General features: G+C 37.0%; 1 protein-coding gene across 1 annotated transcript in view; it reads right to left on the minus strand.

Moving 5' to 3' along the window:
- The window catches only part of LCMT1 (leucine carboxyl methyltransferase 1), a 90,079-nt gene that overhangs the window by 5,707 nt on the left and 59,663 nt on the right, over nucleotides 1–24,709 (minus strand). The window contains exons 6-9 of the mRNA XM_004475968.4: nucleotides 21,814–21,916; nucleotides 15,499–15,619; nucleotides 5,486–5,587; nucleotides 4,450–4,541 (exon numbers count right to left, since the gene is read on the minus strand). Of these exons, the coding sequence (XP_004476025.1) occupies nucleotides 4,450–4,541; nucleotides 5,486–5,587; nucleotides 15,499–15,619; nucleotides 21,814–21,916 (418 nt within the window). The remainder of the gene's footprint in view (nucleotides 1–4,449; nucleotides 4,542–5,485; nucleotides 5,588–15,498; nucleotides 15,620–21,813; nucleotides 21,917–24,709) is intronic.

A 24,709-nucleotide genomic window follows, 5' to 3' on the forward strand; every position in this document is an offset into this window, starting at 1 on the left:
AGTGCCACCTCCAGCAGGGAGGAGCTGCGGGGACCTGTGCCATCCTCTCCAGGAAAATACCGGCCAAACCGCGGAGGCCGGTGATTATCCTACTCTGGCGACATGAGCCGCCCCAGAAGCTGTTCTGTGATGGGAATTGGAAGCTCCATTTCCCAGAAACAGGGGAGGAGACAGTTGGCTGCTGATTTCAGCTACTGAATGGGAGACTTGGCTGGTTAAGAGATAACCCTGGGAACAGCTGGGGTAAAAACCAACCCAAGTCAGAAAGAGGCCAGTAGCCACCATTCTGACTCCGCCCCCAGCCTGAGAGGAAGCTGGGCTGACTGAAACTCTCAGTGTGAGCAAGAACCAGTTTCTTTCATGCAGATCAGCCTGCAGCCCACCTAGGCTTCAGTCCTGCCTCTGGCAGGGAGGAGGCTGAGGAGCCCTGCACCAGCTTACACAGGTAACTGCAGGTAACTTTGGCTGGCAAAGACTGAAAATCAGAAGTCTACCAGGGCAGCTGTGGTCATCTGGCACCCGCATTACAGAGATTGCTGCCCACACCTGCAGCTCCATCCCTGCCCCAGGCAGGGGAGACATAGATGTGAAGCTTCATCAGTCTCTCTGGGCAACTACAGTCTAGGACTGCACATGGATTATTCCACATAGCTGTGGCTCTGTCCCTACCCCTGGCAAAGAAGAAAGTTGGAAGAAGCTTCATTGGTTCATGGTGCAATGAGGGCAGCTTGAGCCTCCACAGCTTACAGCACCACTTACATGCTTGGCTCCTATTGCATAACTAGCAAGGGAGAAATGATAGGTAGCCCTAAACTAAAGAGAAAAATGCACCCAGAATAAATACTCTAGTAAGCCAGATGCAGAGACACCAAAAAAAAAATTACAATCCACACCAAGAAACATGGAGCTACAGCCCAGTTAAAGGAACAAGATAAGCCTCCAGATGACATAAAGGAGTTGAGACAACTAATTATAGATGTTCAAACAAATAAATCTCCTTAATAAATTCAATGAGATGGCTAAAGAGATTAAGGATTAAGAAGACACTGGATGAGCACAAAGAAGAATTTGAAAGCATACATAGAAAAATAGCAGATCTTATGGGAATGAAAGGTACAATCAATGAAATTAAAAAAAACATTGGAATCATATAATAGCAGATTTGAGAAGGCAGAAGAAAGGATTTGTGAGCTTGAAGAAATGGCCTCTGAAAGTGAACATACAAAAGAACAGATGAAGAATAAGAATGGAAAAATTGAACAAGGTCTCAGGGAACTAAATGACAGCAAAAGATGTGCAAACACATGTCATGGGTGTCCCAGAAGGAGGAGAGAAGGGAAAGTGGCAGAAGGAATATTTAAAGAAATAATGGTAGAACATTTCTCAACCCTACTGAAAGGACATAGATATCCATGTCCAAGAAGCGCAATGTACTCCCATCTGAAAAAATCCAAATAGACCAACTCCAAGACACATACTCATCAGAATGTCAAAGGCCAAAGACAAAGAGAGAATTCTGAGAGCAGCAAGAGAAAAGTAATGTGTAACACATAAGGGATATCCAATAAAATTAAGTGCTGATTTCTCACCAGAAACAATGGAGCAAAGATGACAGTGGTCTGATATATAAGATACTACAAAAGAAAAACTTCCAACCAAGAATCTTATATCCAGCAAGACTGCCTTTCAAAAATGAGGGTGAAATTAGAATATTCACAGATAAACAGAAACTGAGAGAATTTCTAAGCAAGAGACCAGAATTTCAGGAAATACTAAAGGGTGTGCTAGAGCCTGAAAAGAAAAGACAGGAGAGAGGGGCCTGGAAGGGTTTAGAAATGAAGATTATATCAATAAAAGTAATCAAATGTGTCAAAAGAGTGGTGAAAATAAAATATGACAGATAAAACTCAAATAGTCAGGAATAAATTTAACCAATGATGTAAAGCACTTGTATTCAGAAGACTGCAACTCAGTGTTAAAACAAATCAAAAAAGCCCTAAATAACTGGAAGAACATTCCATGCCAATGGACTGGAAGGCTAAATATCATTAAGATGTCAATTCTCCTCAAATGTAAATTCAGATTTAATGCAATCCTGATAAAAATTCCACCAAAAATTTTGAGAACACGATCATTTAAATTTATATGGAAGGGTAAGGCGTCCTGAATACCTAGAAACATCATAAAAAGGAAAAGTGAACCCTCATCTCCAGACTTTAAATTATAATACCTACCTATCATGGTAAAAACAACATGGTGTTAGCCTAAAGACAGACACAATAAACCAATGGAACCAAATTTATGGTTCAGAAGCAGACCCTCACAGGTATGGTCAAGTGATTCTTGACTAGCCTGTCAAACTCACACAGCTCGGGCGAACAATTCATTCAACAAATGGTCCTGAAAGAATTGGACATCCATAGCTGAAAGAAGGAAAAAGGACCCCTATCTCATACCTTATCCAAAAATTAACTCAAAATTGATCAAAAAACTGAAAATAAAAGCAAGAACCATAAAGCTTCTAGAAGAAATTATTGGAAAATATCTTCAAGACCTGGTGGTAGGTGGTGGATCCTTAAAGGAGATAAGAGGAGGACTGAGTGGATGGAGTACTGATGTTTAATGTATGCTGAAGTTTTAATTAGCTTTACTGTAAAATTGTGGAAATGTATAGAGTTGTTAACACACAGTGAGTAACAGCAAATTTATAAATGGGGATGTGACTGAAAATGGTAGTCTAGATATGAAATGCCAATTGACAGAATGCTTGAGAATAATCTAGGAACTGGATAGCACAGTAAACCAAGAGGTGGGTGAGAATTTTAGTTGATGGTACAGATGCAAGAGTGTCTTTTGTTAGCTAGAACAAATGTATATCACTACTGCAGGTGTTGGGAATGTGGAGAAGCATGGGAAAAATACAGTTGGAGTGAACTATGGACTGTGGTTAGTAGTAATAATATAATATTCTTGCATCTATGCAAAAGATGTACTGTGTCGATACCGAGGCAGTGTGGAAAATGTGAGCCAGATATACACTATGGACATGGTAACAATCAGATGATATTACTTTATCTGTAGCAAATGACACACCACATCGTGGTGTGTTGCAGAGGGGTGTTATTTGGGAGTTCTGCACATGTGCATGATTGCTTTATAAGTTTACAACTTCTATCATAATAAGATATATTTTAAAAATAATAATAGGGTGGGTTGGGGGGAAAACACACCAAATGTAAGATAAGAACTATGGTTAGTAGTGAGATTTTGACAGTGTTCTTTCATAATTTGTGGTAAACATCTCATGACGGTGAAGGGTGTTGGTGGAGGGTTAAAGTGTGGGACCCCTGTATGATGTTGTGCATGTTTGCTTTGTAAGTTCACAACTTTTACTATACACTTGTTTATGTATGTTCATATATAAATGATATAAAGATAATAATAATCAGATTGGATAGGAGAAAAATACTTTGTTTAGTAGTAATATTTTGACAATGCTCTTTAATCATTAGTTAAAAAGATTTAAAAACAATGCAAGTTATTGGTGGTAGGGTGAGATGTTATGTTTGTTTTGTAAGTTCACAACTATTATACACTTATTGTTTATGTATGTTTATGTATGAGTGATATATTTCAATAAATTAGGAAAAAAAACAAAGGGGTTAACTGACTGATGTGATGAATGCACAACTATGTGATTATACCAAAGACCACTGATTATATACTTTTGATGGATTTATGCTTTTTCATATGTATCAAGAAAATTGATTTGTTAAAAAAAAAAAGGAAATGCCACAAATCTTAAAACAAAAACAAAAATAAAGGGGGGTAGTGGTGATTCACAGACTATTATATATAGTAATAATACTGAAGCAAAAAAAATAGAAATTTATATACCAATAAATATTTACCTTTATATATGCACAGAAAAATGATATACCCCCAACTATTAACAATGTTTCTGGAGGGTGTGACTACAGAGTCTACAGAGTAGACAACTGCTTTATATTTCATGAGCTTCTATATTGCTTAAAATTTCTTTTAGGACAATGAGCAACTTTTTCTTTCATGAAGGGAAAACACCCATTAAAAAAATCTATCAGCAGATGTTTTTTTCTCACTTTAGAGGTCCTTGGATAAAGGCAATTTCCTCCCTCCCCCAAACAAGGGATTATGTAGAATTTCCACTGCGGAGGTAGCTCTGAGAAATTTCCAGGTGTAATTGCTTATTTTGACCAAGATAATCTGTTTTGGGACAAATTTTATCTCAGGTAAATAGCTAATGAGTTACTCTAAAGCTGTTATCAATGTTTAACATATATTAGCAGGTTAACTTGTTTGGAAATAAGCCTAGTTAAGGATTTGGGTTTTTTAAAATTAAATAACACAGATAATCAAACCATTAACTCACATTAATGACCACAGAGCTAATGATTGCCAATCCCATACCTATTCACTTCAGTTCGTGGTAATCTGCTGTACAAATCCATCATGTCGACTGCTGATGCTGTTTCCCAACCACTGGAGAGGAGCCGTTCTTTCTAAAATGTTCAGTGAAGAGTGAGAAACTACAAGGCACTGCTGTACAAAACCATGGTACTCTTAAGCACATGAGAATTTCTTATAAAAATGGCTCCTACAGTATATTCTCTTTCAAAAGCTCATTCTGGACTGTCATCATTTTTCTTTTTCTTTTCCAATTTTCTGTATTAAATATGCATTGCTGTTTTAATGGGACAAACTCACTAAAGTATATTTTAAGAGAAAGAAACTATCTCTAACAGTTTTTACGTGTTCCAGAGGTAATGTGGCATAAAATGTAAAAACTAACCTACATAAATGAGGAAGGGGTGAGGATATTTCTTCAGCAAAAAAATACCATTTTTAAAAAGGGAAGTCAGGACTATTACAGATTTAAAGAGATTTAAGGGACATATTAATCAATTACAAAATATGGACTCTGTTTTGGATCCTGATTTGAACACACTAACAATAAACTTTCTCATTTAAACAATTGGGGAAAACTGAACATTGCCTGTCTATCAGACCCTTGATAACCTTGATAGCCTTGTTGAGTTGTATAATGAGTATTTGCCTTGAAATACTCCAATGAAAACAAAACAAGTTTGGGGAAAAGAAACACAAATAAAACGATATTGACAAAATTTTAATAATTATTGAAGCTAGCTGATTTGATGTGGGTATTCATTTTACTGTTCTCTATTTTATGCTTGCTTGAAATTTTCCACAATAAAAAGTTAAAATAGTAGGGTATAAGAACGTAAATTTATATTTTCAATATCAAGAAGGCAAAGCAGGACTTGGGTTTTCCTAGCATAATGAACTAATGACCCACATGGAGCCCAGTGGCTCATGCAGGCTGGCACTCAAGAGGGTTTCTCACATTATCTCATCTACAAAGGGAAAATGCCCTTTCTTGGTTGACTAACTGTACAAGAATACATAGGCACTTCTGCCCTCTGACCTGCGACTCTAAAGACTTGCATGTTTCCACTCCCGCCAGGTCACACTGCCGTCTTCGCAGGTTTTCAATCATGATCTGCCCAAAACGATCCTCCATGTTCACCTGGGAAGGGAAAGAGGAGGGAGACTGTTGCCATTAGGATTTCCTTTTTGTTAAACATGCAAAATAAAACAAAAACACCCTATTTTTAACCAATTGAGGTTGACATTTGATAATACTCAGGTAAAGGAATGAGGAACAGGCATTAGCACACAGTGCTCATAAATTAGTATATAACCTTCAGAGGGCAACTGGGCAGTATACATCCATGTTAAATACATAACCTGTGATCCAAGCACTCCACTGATAGCAATTGACCCCATGATATACTCATATGTGTATGCAAAGATGCAAGAATGTTTGATGCAAGCATTATTATAGTAAAAATAATCTGGAAATAATCATTTGAAATTTAAATTCTGGAATATTCCTACAATAAAGTACTATGTAGCCCTGAAAACAAAAAAGGAAGATATATATATGTACGGATACGGAATAATCTCTAAAATAAACTCTTGAAAAGGAAGATACAGAAGAGTGTTTAAAGTATGCTGCCATGTGTCTTTAAGGAGAAGAAATAGCTTCCTTTATGTTTATATATGAATGGAAATAGCTTCCTTTATTTTTATATATGAATGGAAATATGTCAGTGTTGCTTCCCAGCTCAGAGTACTGAGGTCTGGTGTAGGAAAGAGACTTACTGTTTGTTCCCCGGCCTACCCTTCTGTTCTGTCTTACTTTCTTTTTTATTCTGCATGTAGTATTACCTTTTGAATTAAAAACTAGTTATTAAAATATAATTAATCTACATATATGCACAAATCCACCAAACATAATATCAATGTACACTATTGAAGCATATACACTATTGTTATATATATGGGTATCAAAAATTCATTACTTAACCATATGTAAAATTATTTCCAGTATCTATATGACTGCAGTACAACTTAAGACATGATATTAATTATTCTCTTTTGATGGGTAAGGCTTATGTAGTACACATTACATATTCATTCAGCATACAGGGTGTTTCTGAGCATATACCCCATCATTTTATTGCCTGTATCTGAACCTGGCTCACACTTCATAGCTGTGTGGCCATTGTCAAGCTATATAACGCACCCCTCTGTGCTTCAGTTCCCATATATCTAAAATTGTGATATTATCTACTTCTTTAATTATTGTGATAATTAAATAAGTTAATATGTGCCAAATTAACAGAATAGTTTCTAGTGTATAATAAGCAAAATCTAAGAATTTGCTATCATTAGTTTATTGTCATTATTAAAATTATCAACATCCATGTGGTCTATCATTTAAAATAACATAAAGAGGGTAAACAGAAGGTTATGGGAGCAGAGAACATGCATTCTATTGAAAAGAAGTTGATATCTTTTTTATTAGTCAGTTATAGATGTAGGTTGTATAATACAAACCCAGAGTAACCGCAATGATACATGTATTGAAAAAAATATACAGAAACAGAAATGAGAAATGGATCAGTCAGATACATCACAAAAGATCAATTATACAGAAAAGGAGGTTGCAATCAAGGAAAAGAGAGACAAAAACAAGATATGACACAGTAAGTCAAAAGATAAAATGGTTGAAGTAATGCCTTTACAGTAATAACACTGAATGTTAATGGATTAAACTCCTCAATCAAAAGACACAGACTGACAGAATGGATAAAAAATATTAGCCATCCATATGCAGTCTACAAGAGACTCACCTAATACCCAAGGATACAAATAGACTGAAAGTGAAAGGTTGGAAAAGATATTCCATACAAATAGTAACCAAAAAAGAGCTGAGGTAACTATACTTATATGCAACAAAAGACTTTAAATGTAAAACTGTTATAAGAGAACAAAGAAGGATAATATGTATTAATAAAAGGGGCAATCCCACCAAGAAGAAAAAACACAATCATAAATTTTTATGCATGTAACCAAGGTGCTCCAAAACACATCAGGCAAAAGTGGCAAAACTGAAAGGAGAAATAAACGTCTTTACAATAATTGTTGGAGACTTCAATACATCACTCTCATCAATAAATAGAACACCCGGACATAAGATCAATAAGGAAACAGAGCTTGAACAATATGATAAATAAACCAGACCTAACAGATATAAACAGGACACTGCACCTCAAAAGAGCAGGATATGAATTTTTCTCAAAAGCAAATATTTCTTTCTTCAGGACAGACAACATACTGGGTCACAAATCAGGTCTCAATAAATTTTAAAGGACTGAATTATAAAAAGCATAATGGAATGAAACTGGAAATCAATGAGAGGTGGAGAAAGGGAAAACTCATAAATATATGAAGGTAAAACAACACACTCTTAAACAATCAGTCAGTCAAAGAAATTACAAGAGAAATTAGTAAATATCTTGGCATTAATGAAAACGAGAACACCACATATCAAAACTTATGGGATGCAGTGAAGGCATGGTGAAAAATATAGCCCTAAATGCCTAAATTAAAAAGGAAAAAGGAGATAAAATGAAAGACCTAACTGCACACCTGGAGGAACTAGAAAAAGAACAGCAAACTAATCCCAACGCAAGCAGAAGGAAAGATAAAACAAAGATTAGAGCAGAAGTAAATGAAATTGAGAGAAAAAAAATAGAATCAACAAAACCAAAAGTTGGTTCTTTGAGAAGATCAATAAAATTGAAAATCCCACAGCTAGACTGACAAACATACACAAAAAAGAGAGAAGATACAAATAATTAAAATAAAAAATGAGAGGCAGGACATTATTATTGACTCCAAAGAATTATAAAGGATCATAAGAGGATACTATGAACAACAGTATGCCAACAAATTAGACTACCTAGATGAAATGGACAAACTGCTAGAAACACACAAACAACCTAAACTGATTCTAGAAGAAATACAAGACCTCCACAAACCAATCACAAGGAAAGAGACTGAATCATCACACACCTCCCAACAAAGAAAAGTCCAGGACCAGAAGGCTTCACGGGATTTCTACTAATCACATGAGAAGAATTAATACCAATCCTGCCTGCTCAAACTCTCCAAAAATACTGAAGAGGAAACACTACCTAACTCATTTTATGGAGCCCAAATTACCATAATACCAAAATCAGATCAACAAATTGAAGGACAAAGAAAAGCCACATGATCACCTAGAATGAAGGAGAAAAGGCATTTGCCAAAGTCCAGCATCCTTTATTGATAAAAACACTTCAAAAGATAGATAGGAATTGAAGGAAACTTCTTCAACATGATAAAGGACATTGTACTCAATGGTGAAAGGCTGAAAGCCTTCCCTTTAAGATCAGGAACAAGACAAGGATGCCCACTGTCACCACTGTTATTCCATTTTGTGCCAGAAGTTCTAGCTAGAGCAATTAGGCCAGAAAAATAAATAAAAGGCTCTAAATTGGAAAAGAAGTGAATTCTCACTGTTCACAGAAGATATGATCTTGTTTTTAGATAAATATGAATTATCTATGAAAAAGCTAATTAACAAGTTCAACAAAGTGGCAGGATACAAGACCAACACAAAAAAATCAGTAGTTGCTCCTCTAGAACCTGAGAAGGAAATCATGAAAAAAATTCCATTTATAAGAACTACAAGAATCATATATCTAGGAATAAGTTTAACCAATGAGGTAAAGGATGTCCTTCAGCAAAACACTGCTAAAAGAAATCAAAGAAGACCTAAGCAAATGGAAGGACATTCCATGTTCATGGACTGGAAGAGTTAAGATGTCAATTTTACTCAAACTGATTAACAGATTCAACACAATTCCAATCAAAATTCCAAAACAATGATGCAGAAAAGAAAAAGCCAATTATTAAATTAATTTGGAAGGGAAAGGTGTCCCAAACAGCCAAAAATATCTTGAAAAAGAAGAACAAAGTTGGAAGACTCATACTTCCCGACTTTAAGCTACAGCGTCAAAACACCATGGTAATGGCATAAAGATAGACATATTGATCAATGGAATTGGATTGAGAGTTCAGAAATAGACTCTTACTTCTATAGCCAACTGATTTTTTTTTTTGAAGTACCAGGCATTGAACCTGCGACCTTGTAAGTGGGAAGTTGGTGCTCATCACTGAGCCACATCAGTTCCCTGAGTTTTTCCCTTTGTTTGCTTGTTGTTTTTGCTTTTAGGAGGAACTGGGTACTGAACCTGGGACTTCCCATGTGGGAAGCAGGTACTCAACCACTTTAGCCACATCTGCTCCTGTCAAGTGATTTTTTTTTTAAGATTGATTTTTCACTTAATCCCCCCCCCCCCCTCATTGTTTGCACTTGCTGTCTGCTCTCTGTGTCTGCTCATCTTCTCTTTAGGAGGCAATGGGAACTGAACCTGGGACCACCCATGTGGGAGAGAGGTATTCAAATGCTCGAGCCACCTCCACTTCTTCTGCCAAGTGATTTTTTTTCTTCCCCTTCCCCTCCCCACCCTACTGTTTATGCTGTCTATGTGCAGTCACTGTGTGATCTTTTGTATCTATTTCTCTTTTTGTCTTCTCTTCTCATCTTTCTCCTCTAGGATTCATCGGGATTTGATTTTGGAGACCTCTGATTTGGAAGGAGGTTCCCTATCAATTGGACCACCTCAGCTCCTGGTCTCTGCTGCACTTCACCTTGACTCTCCCCTTCATCTCTCTTTTGTTGTGTCATCATCTTGCTGCATGACTCATTTGCACAGGCATCGGCTCACTACGCAGTCACTTGAATTGTTGCATGGGCACTTGGCTCACCATGCGGGCACTGGCTTGCCATGTGGGCACTGGCTCACCACGCAGGCACTCAGCTCACCGTGCAGGTATTGGCTTGCCATGTGGGCACTGGCTCACCACGTGGGCACTTGGCTCACCACGAGTGCACCCACATGGGCGCTCAGCTCGCCACGCAGGCACACTTTCTCTTCTTCTTTTTCACCAGGAGTCCCAAGGGATAGAACCCAGGTCCTCTGCCAAGTGATCTTTTTTTTTTATCCTCCCCCCTCGAGGCTTTTTTTTCTTGCTGTCTGCTCCCTGTGTCCATTCACTGTGCATTCTTCTGTGTCGGTATTTATTTATTCCCCCCTACCTTGCGGCTTGCTTGCTGTCTGTCCTCTGTGTCCATTCTCTGTGCGCTCTTCTGTATTTTTGCTTGTCTCCCTTTTTGTTGTGTCACCTTGCTGAGTCGGCTCTCCGCAGTGCTTGCGGGCCAGGCAGCACTCCGTGGCACTTGCGGGCCGGGAGGTACTCTGCGACACTTGCAGGCCAGGAGGCACTCCGTGGCACTTGCAGGTCGGTGGCTCTCCGCAGTGTGTGGGCAAGCCTGTCTTCACAAGCAGGCCCTGGGACATGAACCCAGGGCCTTCCATATCATAGATGGGAGCCCAACTGATTGAGCCACAGCCATTTCCCTCTGCCAAGTGATTTCTGACAAAACTCTGAAGTTTGTTCAGCTGAGACAGAACAGTCTCTTCAACAAATGGTGCTGGGAGAATTAGATAGCCATATGCAAAAGAATGAAAAAGACCCAATCTCACACCTTACACAAAAATTTACACAAAATGGATCAAAGACCTAAATATAAAAGCCAGGATCATAAAACTCCTAGAAGAAAATGTAGGAAAGTATCTTCAAGATTTTGTGATAGGAGAGTGGTTCTTAGACCTTACACCCAAAGCATAAGCAATGAAAGAAAGAATAGAAAGAATACTTTTGTGCTTCAAAGGATTTTGTTAAGAAGCTGAAAAGGCAGTCTATTCAATGGGAGAAAATATTTTGCAAACCATGTATCCGATAAGGGTTTAATATACGTAATATATAAAGAGATCCTATAACCCAATGATAAAAAGATAAATAACCCAATTAAAAAAGGGGGAAAATACCTGAGCAGACATTTTTCCACAGAGGAAATACAAATGGAAAAAAAAGAACATGAAAAGATGTTCTATATCACTAGCCATTAGAGATATGCAAATCAAAACTACAATGAGATATCATTTCATACCTACTAGAATGGTTGCAATTAAAAAAGAGAAAACTACAAATACTGAGTAGGATGTGGAGTAACAGGAACTGTTATTCACTGTTGGTGGGAATACAGAATGGTACAACTGCTGTGGAAGACTGTTTGGCTGTTCCTCAGGAAATTCAATATTATATACCATATAACCTGGTAATCCTACTACTAGGTATATACTGAGAAGATCTGAAAGCAGGGATGTGAACAGACATTTGCACACTGATGTTCACAGTGGCATCAATCACAAATGCCAAATGATGGAAACAATCCAAATGTCCATTAACTGATGAATGGATAAACAAAATGTGGTAATCACATACTATGAAATATCCAGCTGTAAGAAGGAATGAAGTCTTGATGCATGTGACAAAATAGAAGAATTTTGAGGACATTATGCTGAGTTAAATAAGTCATACATAAAATGACAAATTGTATGATCTTACTAATATGAACTAAATAAAATGAGCAAACTCATGGAGTTAATAGCTAGAATATAGGTCACCACAAGTTACAATGAGGGTAGAGACTGGGGAGCTGAGGTTTAGTCTGCACAGAATTTGTAGTAAGTTTAACCGTAAATGTTTAGAAATGGATAGAGGTGATGATAGCACATTATAGTGAATGTAATTAACAGTGCTGATATGTGGGTATGATTGTGGTTGAAAGGGAAAGTGTAGGGTGTGTATGTGACTTAAAGGAAAGCTAGAGGATGAAACATGGCACTGTATAGCATGGTGAACTCTGTTGTGGATGATGAGTGTGGTCAATCATACAGATATAAGAAAGTTAAGTGAAAAGAACCCAGATGTTTGACTCCATTGATATAAAATGCAAATACAATTAAATTATAGAAATGGAATTAGATTACCAAGTTATGTACGGTAGAGGAAGAACAGAGGGATTGAGAGGTGACTGCTAAGAGGTAGGACTTTTTCCTTTCAGAGTAATGAAAACTCTCTATATTGATTGCAGTGATGGATGCACAACTGTGCATTATACCAAAATGTGATTACACCAAAAGCGATTGAATGTACACTTTAGATGGCTTATATATAAGTGAATATATCTTAATAAAATTGTTTTTTTTTAAAAAAAAAGAATATAAGGCATGTGAACAATTAATGCACGGTGTGAGAATGCTGATGATTTTCTATTAGAAGATTACTGAATAGGTTATATTTATTATTCACTAGGTGAGGTTGTTGGTAGTAGGTGAACCAGTTTGGGGACAACTGTGGACAATGCTCTGACTATTGGCACATTCCCAGGTCTTCATCAAAATGATAGGGTCTCCCCTGCCAAAATTCACTTAATCCACCTTTCTTCATATCATACTGAATACAAAAATGAAGCAAAAAGAATGAAGCAGCACATATCTGAGACATGAGGAAACAGGAAAAACAGAATTCATTTACCCCAGGTGTGCTATCCTGCAAGACAAGACAGGTTCTCATGATTAATTTGTATCAAAGAAAAGACCAATGAAGCCAGCTTCCATTAAATCCATTAATCAAGACTGAAGACTGACTCTGGGACACATTCACAATTAAAAAAAGGGAAGGAAGGAAAATCAATGAAGAGTATGGGATCCTACACAGGAAACTGGATAGGGGTGAGAGGGGAGAGGAGGGTCAGGAGACCAGGTCAAGCACCAGCTTTGTCTGTAATTATGTGACATTGGGTAAGTCCTTTTAAAGCTCATACCTGTAATAAAATAAATAGAAAAGAAAATGAAATAAAGTAAAATCAGAAAACACAAATAATAAAAATAGCTACCATGCATCCAGTGCTTATCATGTGTCTAGCACTGAACATCTCATGAATTCCTGTAATAATCTGGATAGGTAGCTTAACACCTAAAGTTTAAGACCTGAAGCTTACAGAAGCCACGTTAGGACTAGATAACACGTAAGAGCCAGGAACTGCTTTAAGTGCTTTTGTGTATATTTACATTAACTTCTCACAAGAACCCTAGGAAGTAGGGTCAATTATCATCCTCATTTTTCGGATGAGCAGGCAAGCACAGACAAATTACTAACCTGCCCAGGTCACACAGCTAGGTAGATCTTCAGAGGCTGGGCTACCAACCACTTAACCAGTCTACTTGAGGTCTACTGGGGCCAAGCTGGAAAATTCCAAAGCTTTAAAATGTAACCCTTTTGTAGTAGGTCAGAAGAGGCAAATAGGCAGTGAGCAGAGCAAACTCAGTGCTTTTAAGAAATGAGAGAACTTTACCTTAAACACACGGGACAGCAAGGATGAATCTTGAAGACCTTATGTTGCATGAAGCAAGCCAGTTACTGAAGGACAAATATTACATGACCTCACTCATATGACTTAAGCAAATCGAGCAGATTCACAGAGCTAGAGTCTGGAAGATAGGCTATCAGGAGACAGAAAGGGAGTAGAGGGTGGTGAGCCAATGCTCAATATGGGCAAAATCTATGCTAAGGTGGAAGGGAGTGCTTGGGCAGTGGATGGGGGTGACAGTGGTGCAGTGATGTGATTGGGTTCGAGGGTGCAGGATTGTGAGGGGGAGTATGCGGGGACTTGGGTTGGATTATTCACGGAACTGGGGGAGGGGCTGGAGGAAAGACCAGGTGAACTCATGGGATTTGCAGGTCTGTAGTTAAAACCACAATGGTGGGAATGTTCTTTTGGCAAATATGGCAGGGGAGGATTACTACTGCAGGGTGTTGGGGGTGGGATGATAAATAGGATAGGGTGCACCCTGAGGCATGCCTCTATGGATTAGGAATGGGTTCACCCTGTCATAGTGTGTCACCTCAGTGGATGGAGGCCCACAAAATAAACAAGAAAATATTAAACTCCCATCCTGGGGAGTCCAGCTATGTTCTCAATTAGAGGGGCAAAAATCTCTCCAGAACACAGGCAATGCCTAATAAAAGAAAAGAGACCGAAATGTCAAGCCCTCAATATTATTGCATGAAACTATGAACTTTACTCTTGAGAAACAGAAACTTAGTGGTTACCATAGGTTCCAAGGGGAGGGGGAGGAAGAAGAGAATAGATAGGACATAGGGCATTTTCAGGACATTGGGATTGTTCTGCATGATCTTGCAATGACTGAAACAGACCATTTTAAATTTTGTCAGAACCTATAAAAGTGTTTGGGCAAAATATAAACCATTGACTATGGTTAGGAGCAATGCTTCAATATTTGTACATCAACTGTAACAAATGTATCATACACATGTAAAATATTATTAATGGGGAAAAGTGGGAGAGTGGGAAGGGTTTGGGTATATGGGAATTCCCTATATTTTCAATGTGACTTTTCTGTAACTGAAAGCTTCTTTGAAGATAAAATGAAAAAAAAAAAAAAAAAAAAAGACACTGGCAGAACATATGGAAGTAACTGTCACTGTAGATAAAAGAACAGATCTTTAAAAACCGAAAAATTTTTTAAATCCTGCATTTCTAATACCTCTTGAAAAATTGGGAGTTCTGGCAACTCTAGAGTCATAGACCCAACATGGTAACAATTGGCCTGGAACTGAGTGCTTCCATCAAATGGGGCATGGGTGCCTCAATTTGTCATAATTGCCACCAATCCTCACTACACTCCTAGCCAACTTCTTCTATTTGCATTACCTGTCTACTCCTGAAGTCATTTGAGTTTGCTACCCCTACACTAGATAATAACCAAATTCCCTTCCACCAAGTTCTATGGTAAATACAATGATGAATAAGAACTTGAAAAACTTTTATAAAGACTAAGGCAGAAGTTCCAAAAACTGTGGCTCAAAGTTTACAGGCATTAAAGAAATCAGAAGTATTAGAATTAATGGAATCATTTAATAAAGGAGATGTGTGAATGGCTGAAGGCAGAAGGGAAAGAATGAACGGAAGTAAGTGCTGAGGTTGTAATTAGAGGGAAAGCAACCACTGGATTCCTGTACAGATTTCAAACTTTTTGTGCTTCTTTTTACCTGTTCATAGTTTATGAACATGGCGGTCTCAAAACTGTTGGCTGCCCACTTTAGAAGGTTTGCAGACTGCTCTGGAGTCATGTAAATCAGCACACATTCAGCTATCAGGAGTGTTGGCAATCTTAAGAGAAGGAAAAAAGACTCATAAATATATTTTCATCCAACTGAGACACTTTAGTTGTACATACACTAACCCATACTGGCAAGGTAATTCATACCTCAGAAAAACCAGAAGGACCAAGCAAGCACCAATCAATGCAGTAATATATGTGTAATATCATCACGACCCAAAGTTTTATACTGTAACAAAGTGAGCAATGATCAATGATTTGTCTGGTTTACAAAAACCTTAGATGTGTGTGGAAGATTATAAAAGTGGTTACAAATTCTCCCCTGCCCTGTATCCACACTGGGACAATGTGGCACTGTAGATTTTTCCATCCAAGAGGTACAGTCTGTTTCCCTACCCCTGGAATCTGGATAAGTCATATGACTTGGCTTGGACAGTAGCAAAGATGATGCAAGCACCTGCACATAGGCACCTGATCTCTTGCTGCATTTGTAATCCTGAGAACATTATGTAAATAAGCCCAAGCTGCAACAGAATGAGACTGCCATGGATGAGAATCAGGCATCCCAGTCAATAGTCAAGAGAGCCCCCAGCCAATCATCAGACAGCCCCCAGTTGACCAGCCCATGGTCTGCAGACACATGAATGAGTCTCGGCCAATATCAGCCTAACGGTGCACAGGAGGAGAACCACCCGGCTAAGCCTTGCCCAAATTGCCAACTTGCCAAAGAATCCTGAGTAACTAAATTATGAGTTGCTTTGATCTACTGAATCTGGAATGGTATTCTACGCATCAAATGCTGACTGATACAATGTAGAAATATTGATATTCATTTAAAAGAACTTAAGTCTTATTATATAAGCTCTCACCTCCAAGAATTGAAAACAGCATGGACAGACTTCAAGAAATTCTACTTTGATTTATCAAATCCAAAATAAAAAATTATAAAATGGAAGAAGTCACAAAGTATGGAAATATCTGAAAGTCTTAAAATTTGTAAGGGAACACAGGAATTCCCCAAACTATGCAAGCTACCTGGATGCTGCTCATGGGTACTCTCTCTTTTTTTGCCTTGCTTGGACTCTTCTTTGCCTTACCCTGGAATTTTGGAGTTGGGGTATGGGAAGGAAGATAAATTTTCTTAACCTTTTTCCATCTTGACTAGTCTAGGACAGAATCAATGACAGAACTGGTAAAGCCTAGGGAACAATTTCTCTGCCTCTAGAACTCTACTCTACTGGTTTATTCCTAGTTCACTTGCTCCCCCTTTCCAGACTCCTTTGCTGGATACTTTTACTCTTTGTTCTTAAATATTGATGCTCTTTGGCTGGTTACAACTTCTCCCACAAAGCAAGTGGATGACTTTATTGTCTGGTCTGTGTTTTATTTGGTTTTCCTTTTTTCTTTCTTTTTTTTCCATTGTAGTAAAATATACATAGCACAAAATTTGCCTTTTTAAGTGTACAATTCAGCGGGTGTGTTTTTATTGGAGGAAGACCTCAGAACAAATAAAACGTATGAAACCAAATGCCCAGCTACAAGAAATTGGTTGAAAAGAACACAGGATACCCACACAATGAACTACTAGGCAACTTATAGGTTTCAGTATTGTATGTATTGACATGAAACTTTGCTGTGGTTCCCAGACTGAAGCTACCTATTATACATTCCCCTATACTTCCTCTAAACAGGAATCCCAAGAGTAATTAAAGAGTCAATTGGAATTAGCTGTTTAATGTCTCTTTTTCTCACAGTAATATAAGCTGTTTTATTCATGGCTCTATACTGAATGCCTGTATGTAGTATATTATCAACTATTTGTTCAGTAAATTAATAAATAAATGAACATATAAATAAGTGAATATATATACACGTGCAGATATAGAATTTTGACAAAATTTATAAGGGTGGTTATTTCTAAGTTTTGGGATTTGGAATTATTTTTACTCTTCTAGGAAGCATCAAAACCATCAGTGACAAGTGAAACAATGGAAATGAATAGGTTGCTCAGATGTGTGTATGTGTTTGTATTTACATATATATGTATATATATTTCTTAACATTTATCAGCATCTCCAACTGCTAACATTTACTGTTGGGTGCTATTATTATTCTCAGTTTTTCAAAGGAGAAAACTAAGGTACGGATGAGTAAAGTAACATGTCCAGGTCACAGTCTAGGGTACATTAGCATCAGAATTCAAACCTGTGCCACTGGACTCAATGTCTGGATTCATGATCATTTACATTATGAAAGAGAAAAGGCTGCCCACAGTGAAGGCTTGCTTGCCCTGACAGCAACTATCCACCTATTTTGCAAATCTAGCTTTATCATTACTATTATTATTTACACTGAAAATTTATACAATTCAAAAGTTATTTAAAAATATATATCCAAATGCTCCCTGAAGCACTGGTCCCCAGACATCTTAAACTCAATATGGCCTCAACTGAATCGTGGTACAAAGAAACAGAGGGCACTGAATCTAGAAGAAAGAGATCTGTCATATATGTTGCAAACAGAGTTGAAAATCACAAAGAAAAGCATTCAAAAGATTTTGTTCAATTAACAATAATAATATGAGTCTAACATTCCAGATTGTATCAACAGAAATGGTTAGAAAAAATAAGTAAAGTTGAAAAAAGTTTCTAAAACCTCATCTAATAGGTTGATAATTAGAGAAATAAAGTTTTAACAAATTTTTTTTAAAGCAGACGGTAACCTGTGATGGTTAGGCTAATGTGTTAATTAGGCCAGATAATTGTGCCCAGTTGTTTGGTCAAGCAAGTACTGGGCTAACTGTAATACAAGGACATTTATGGACTTCAGTCAATAGTGAGTTTATTGCATAGATGGCTGATTACATCTCTAATCAACCAAGGAGACTGCCGTCAGCAATGAGTAATGTTTGATCCAATCAGTTAAATGCCTCAACATTCAGAGAGAAATTTCCAGCTCATCTTTGAACAGTCAGTGTCTCCTGGGACTTATCAAGGACCTTCAGTGGACCTTCATCAAAGGCCCTGGTTTAGTCTGCCTGCAGAATCTGGACTTGTGCATCCCCAAGGTCATGTGAGAAAATTATACAAAATCTCATACTATTTACAGATATCTCCTGTTGATTCTGTTTCCCTAGAGAACCCTGACTAATACATAACTATTATTATGTAAGATACTAAGTTCTGGGGAAACAAGGTGAAGAAACCGGAATGATATTTTTTTGTATCATTCTTGTAGCTTTTTCATTAATATGCATGAAAATTTAAAAATGTCAAAACATATTTTTAAAAAGCAGCCATTAGTAGTATTAAAAATATATAAAATATCTAAAAATATATAAAAGAAAAGCAAAGAAAAGACAGACCAAAAAAGGAAAATATAGAAAACAAATGAAGCCATATGGAAGAATTAAATACACAATTCTAATATTTGCTCTATCAATTATAATTATTTTTTATCCATTGTAGATTTCCAACAGTGTGGCAAACTTTCCTCTTAAGAGCTAGTCCAATTTATAATTGATTATTTCCTTGATCTTTCCTCTCATTTGCTGAAACAGCTGCTTACTGTGACTATAGTTGGATTTAGATATGACTTATATTTAGAGCATGTATTATGTGCCAGTTTCTATTCAACTGATTTTGCACAAGCTTTACATCATTTAATCTTCAAAATCATCTTGTGAAGTAGATAGTTTTTATTCCTGGTTTATAAATAAAGATACTATGGCTCAGAGAGGTAATAGAACAAAAACAAAAACACCTGTCCCTGTTAAGTTGAGGTTAAATTTGAACCCAGGATAAGCGTCTAGGTCTCATGCTCTCTTCATCCTTAGAAGGTTCCACGATTTCTAGTGGGCAGCAGCTTAAACCAATTTACTACTGATCTCATGTCCTAACACTCGCTAAATAATACATGCTCCAAGAAAACCGCTGATGTCCTTGAATATCAAGACTTCCCTCTGCTAAAAAAAGATCATACCACACACAACAATCCGTAAACCGTATTAGGAGATCCCTAAAGGAAAAAGAGAAGTATAAATACTCTTTAACAGTTCATTGACCTTGCTCTCTCAACACTCAGTGAGACAAAGACACAGAAAATTAAGCTGGAGTGACAGCCATCCCTAACATGTGGGCTATGAAAATCTTAATAATGATTAACCCAGTAGATGATTTTAACCTGGAATATCAAAATGTAGAGATAACAGCAATCACCGCACTAATAAAGGTGTGTTACAGTGATCAACAGGTCTTAACTCCCTATATCTCTCCCCTCCATCTTTCCCAAAGCTCATCTAAATTCACATCTTATCCTTACCTTTCTTCCTCCACTCAGAAGAATGCATCCCTCTCTTCCCTCCAAGTCTAGTTAACCTCAGTCCATGCTCCTCATGTGCTAGAGGAATGAGCTAGAACCTTGTTCTAGCAATGATTTTCCTATGCGCTGATTTCTTTACTCTTTTGTCACTGACTCTTGGCCTTTGATTTATTCTTTAAAATAATATTCCCTTGACCCTACTTTCTCCCCAAACCTTCACCTTGTGTCACTCACTCCAAATATTCTTGAAAGTATTATCTTCCTCTATGGTCCACACGTCTTTACCTCCTACTAAATCCTTAACTCCAATTTGATTTTGATCATACTAAAACAATACATTTTTTTTTTTTTGGTAAAGATTTATTTATTTCTCTCCCTTCCTCCCAGCTCGCCCCCCCACCCTCCGCCTTGTCTGCTCTCTGTGTCCATTCACTGTGTGTTCTTCTGCGTCTGCTTGTATTATTAGGCGGCACTGGGAAACTGCTTCTCTTTTTCGTTGTGTCATCTTGCTGCATCAGCTCTGTGTGCGTGCAGAGCCACTCCTAGGTGGGCTGCGCTTTTTTTCATGTGGGTTGACTTGCGGGGAGCACAAGGCATCTTACTCCCCTTCTCTGCTCCCCTGAATATGTTGTGAATCCCTTTGATTCATTTTAAAAATAATTTTGGAAAGCATGTATGCAATCATGAAAATGTAGTATTTTGGGAGATTTGAATTTACATACCTGGTATCACATTGTGCATATTATCCCCCAACTTGATTTTATTTTATTTTTTACTCAACATTAAGTTTTTGAGCCTTTTCCATGTTTATCAAGGTCATTCATTTGACATTTTATCCATCTATTCTCCTCCAAATGGAATATTTAGGTTGTTTTCAATTTTCTACTACTGAAAACAAGGGCTGCAATGAACATCCTGGTTATGCACATATGCAAGACCTTCTTGAGGAGGGGTGAGTGGAGGAGGCACACCTAGAAGAACTGCTAAATCATCATTTAGTACATGCATTCACAATCTGACTAAATACCTTCAGATAATAGCTCAAAATAGTTGTGCCAAGTTCACACCTACCATTGGTGTATGAACATTCCCTATTCTCCACATTCTTGCCAACACTTGATGTTGTTAGACTTTTACATTCTTCCCAGCTTGGTGGGATAAAATAGAATTTCATCACCTGATTACTATTGAGGTTTAATGCCCTTTTCATACAATATTCAGATTTCTTCTTTCAGCTGACTGGTTATCTATCTTTTGCCCAGTTTTCTACAGGGCTTATTTTTTTTTTTAACAGTAGTTATTCTTTATTCTGAATACCAATCCTTCTTTATATGTTGCAATTATATGTTTTTATGCTATAATTACCTTCTCTCAAACTTTGTTTATGAAATTAGGCATCAGTGTTTTTTGTTTATTATTATTATTATTAAAGCTGTGAGTTTACAAAACAATCATGTATACCATTCAGGATTCCCATACATCAACACGCCACCAATACCCTGCGTTGTTGTGGAACATTTGTTACAAATGATGAAAGAACGTTTTCAAAATACTACTGCTACAGTCCATATCTTATATTTGACATAATTTTCCCAGAAGCCACCCTATTATTAACATCATGTATCAGTATTATATATTTGTTATAGTTCATTAGAGAACACTCTCATATTTATACTACTAACTACAGTCCATCACCCACCACAGGGTTCACTGGAATATGGGCAATTATGATGTGAAACCTGACTTGAGAAATACTGCTCGAAAAAAATTTCAGAAAACTCCTCTGAGTAACATTGAGATGATAAAAATCATAGAAAAGAAAAGTGGGATATAGGTATCCTCCTGCATTTCCATTCCCAATCAGTCTTATCTCATATTTGATGGAGTCACAAATGGATAAGAGGTTAAAAAAAAAAAATCTCACTGTGTATTCATGTTACATTTCTTTAGTTTCTCCTCCAGTTCAGATAAGTCTCGGAGATCAGCTCCAATAATGGCATATCTCTTTGAATCTAACATTTGTCCATCTGCAAATGTAAGAAGAGGGGAAAAGATAGTAATTTGAATTTTTATAGCCTTTTCAAAATCAAGATAACTTTATTATTTTCCCCATTATAAAATTACATACTCCATGTAAAAAAAAAATAGATAAGGATGGAAATTAATCAAAATCACATCTTCTAAAAATAGCTATTAGTATTCTATTGTGTAATATTCCAGACTTTTTCCTATATGTTTAAACTTACATATATAACACACACACACATTCTCTATTTTTCTTTCTCCCCTCCCTCTTGCTCATATATACAGATACACTTATACAAAGAAAAAGAGAACTGTGTTTCCTAATTAACAAGAGCAACAGGACAATCATTTTCTGTAATGACTTTATAGCATTCCACTGAATGGATAAAACATAACTTATGTAGCCAATCCCTCACTATGGGACATGTGGTATTTCCAGGTTTTCTCCATCCTAGGCATTGCAATGAGCTCCTTGTATATATGTCATAAAACACTTGGCCATTTATTTCTTTAATGTAGGTTATTATTAGTAGAATTAGGCAATCAAAGGCTAATTGTACAGGTTGGCAGGCTGCTCTTTAAGTATCATGTCAATTTGTACTGTATTATTATTTTTTTAAACTCAGCTAATGTACTAAGAAAGTATTTATAAATAAAATGATAAAACTTGCTTTAAAATATTCCAGCAGATGTAGTATGGAATGGTATAAATAAACCAGTAGTTCTCAAGCTTTGGCAGGTATTGAATTACTTGAAGGGCTTGTTAAAATACAGAATAAGGGGCCCCACTTCCTGAGTTTCAGATTCAGTAGATCTTGGAGAGTTTACATTTCCAACAAGTTACAAGATGATGCTGACACTTTTATTCTAAGGGCCATACTTTTAGAACCACTGGTATGGATGGAATAAGATTGGCCAAGTATTGTTAACAGTTAAAGCTCGATGATGGGCACATGGGGGTTCACTGATGTAGTCACAATATTTTGTATATGCTTGAAAATTTTCTCAATTAGAAGTTAAAAATACATATTATAAAAAGAAGAAAATTGCTTTATTGTTGTCCCAAAGCTTTATTTGCTCAACTTCCTCAAAGGAACAAGTCATTAAATGAACTGAAATTCCAAAATCCATCCTGTATCACTACTAAGAATTCAGGTCTCCTTGGTTCTGAAAACCCACAGGGAAACATGCAGAAAAGGTTTAACTATAGTACTGAAATGGGTTTCCCCTCATTATCTTGATATTCACATTACTAATTAGTGGGACCTAACACATTGCCCATGTACCATGAGCTAAAAGTACTATTTCCTAGAGCCTATTAGAGGTCAGGAAAGTACTAAAGGGCAAGAAGGGAAAGCCAAAATCTGCCCCAGGGGGCCACAAGGCACAAGTCAGAAAAATATTCTAAAGTATTTATTTCCCTTATACCTTGTACTTCAGGGGAGACATTACCTTACTCAGAGATTACAATCCAATGCCAGAACATAAGGCAAATATTGCATATTGTCACGATTACTCCTAAAATTTGAGCACCAGGTACAACAGAGCTGAAGGGGTCAGTGACTTGAGATGGAACCACCACCCATTACCTGACAGTACGCCATGGCATGTTAATGTAGCAAAATGTGTTGAACAAGATGCTTAAGGTCTCTTTTAATACAGAATTTGATGATTCTAATAACAAACCCCACCATCATGGTTTGGTTGCTTCTCTTAAACCAGGGGCTACTCAAGCTGCGTAGAAATGGCAGGTCCATTTCCTCTCCTTGCAGGATGCCTTACCCTCATTTCACAGGGATCAGAATGTACTTAGGGAGAACATAGGCTCAGAGCAAGTTTCAAAGGGGTTTTACTCTTCTGGGCAAATATGCCATTTTTATAAAATCTGGCACTAGCAAGGGTCCATGAGAATTACAGAAGGATAGAACATTTGGAATGTTTTTGAGAGACAGTGGTAAAAATAATTTACCCACCAAAATAACATCCACTATCCCTTTCTTTTTTCAATTTCGTATTTCATAAGAGAAAAAATGGGAGGGGATTGAAAGTGTTTTTTTGTGGTACTCAAATGAGAAAAACTTTCTTTTCTAAAGGAACACCCTATACTCACCCAATTCTGGAAAGCCATATCACACTGATTTAAAACCTCTGTATTCTTAATAGTAGTTCTTTCTGTGATCATTCTTTCTTTAGAGGATCGATTTTAAGAGGATTTAAAAGGGAGAACTCCCAAAATATAACACCATAATATGATTTTAAAAATAAAGCAAATAATCAGTTTACTCATGGCCAGAATGAAAAGAAAAATCCTAATATTTATGTTTGATTCATATTGCATTAAAACAGTGGTTCTCAACCAGGGCAATTTTGCCCCCAGGGGGTATATAACAACATCTAGAGACCTTTTTGATAGCCATAACTATGGGGTACTACTGGTCAGGGAAGATGCTAAACATTCCACAATGCAAAAGACAGAATTATCTGGTCCAACATATCAAAGTGTAGAGGTCAAGAGTCCCTAAATTAAAATTACATATAAAATTTCAAAGAGCATAAGCCAATATTATATTTTTAAAAATAAACCTTAAATAGTCCTAATTATTCTCTAATAAGGGAATCTTAAACGTCTTCTATTTAGGATATAGTTTCCAAGATGAGAAGTTAAGAGTGAATTTGCAGGGAACAAGCGAGAGAGGTGAGCGTATGGTTTTGCGCTCAAACAGCTCTGATTCCAAATTCCAGTTCTGCCAATTCCTAACTGTGTGACTCTGAGTAAGTTCCATAACTACCTGAGG

The sequence above is a fragment of the Dasypus novemcinctus genome, chromosome 23, assembly GCF_030445035.2.
Source record: "Dasypus novemcinctus isolate mDasNov1 chromosome 23, mDasNov1.1.hap2, whole genome shotgun sequence".
NCBI lineage: Eukaryota > Metazoa > Chordata > Mammalia > Cingulata > Dasypodidae > Dasypus > Dasypus novemcinctus.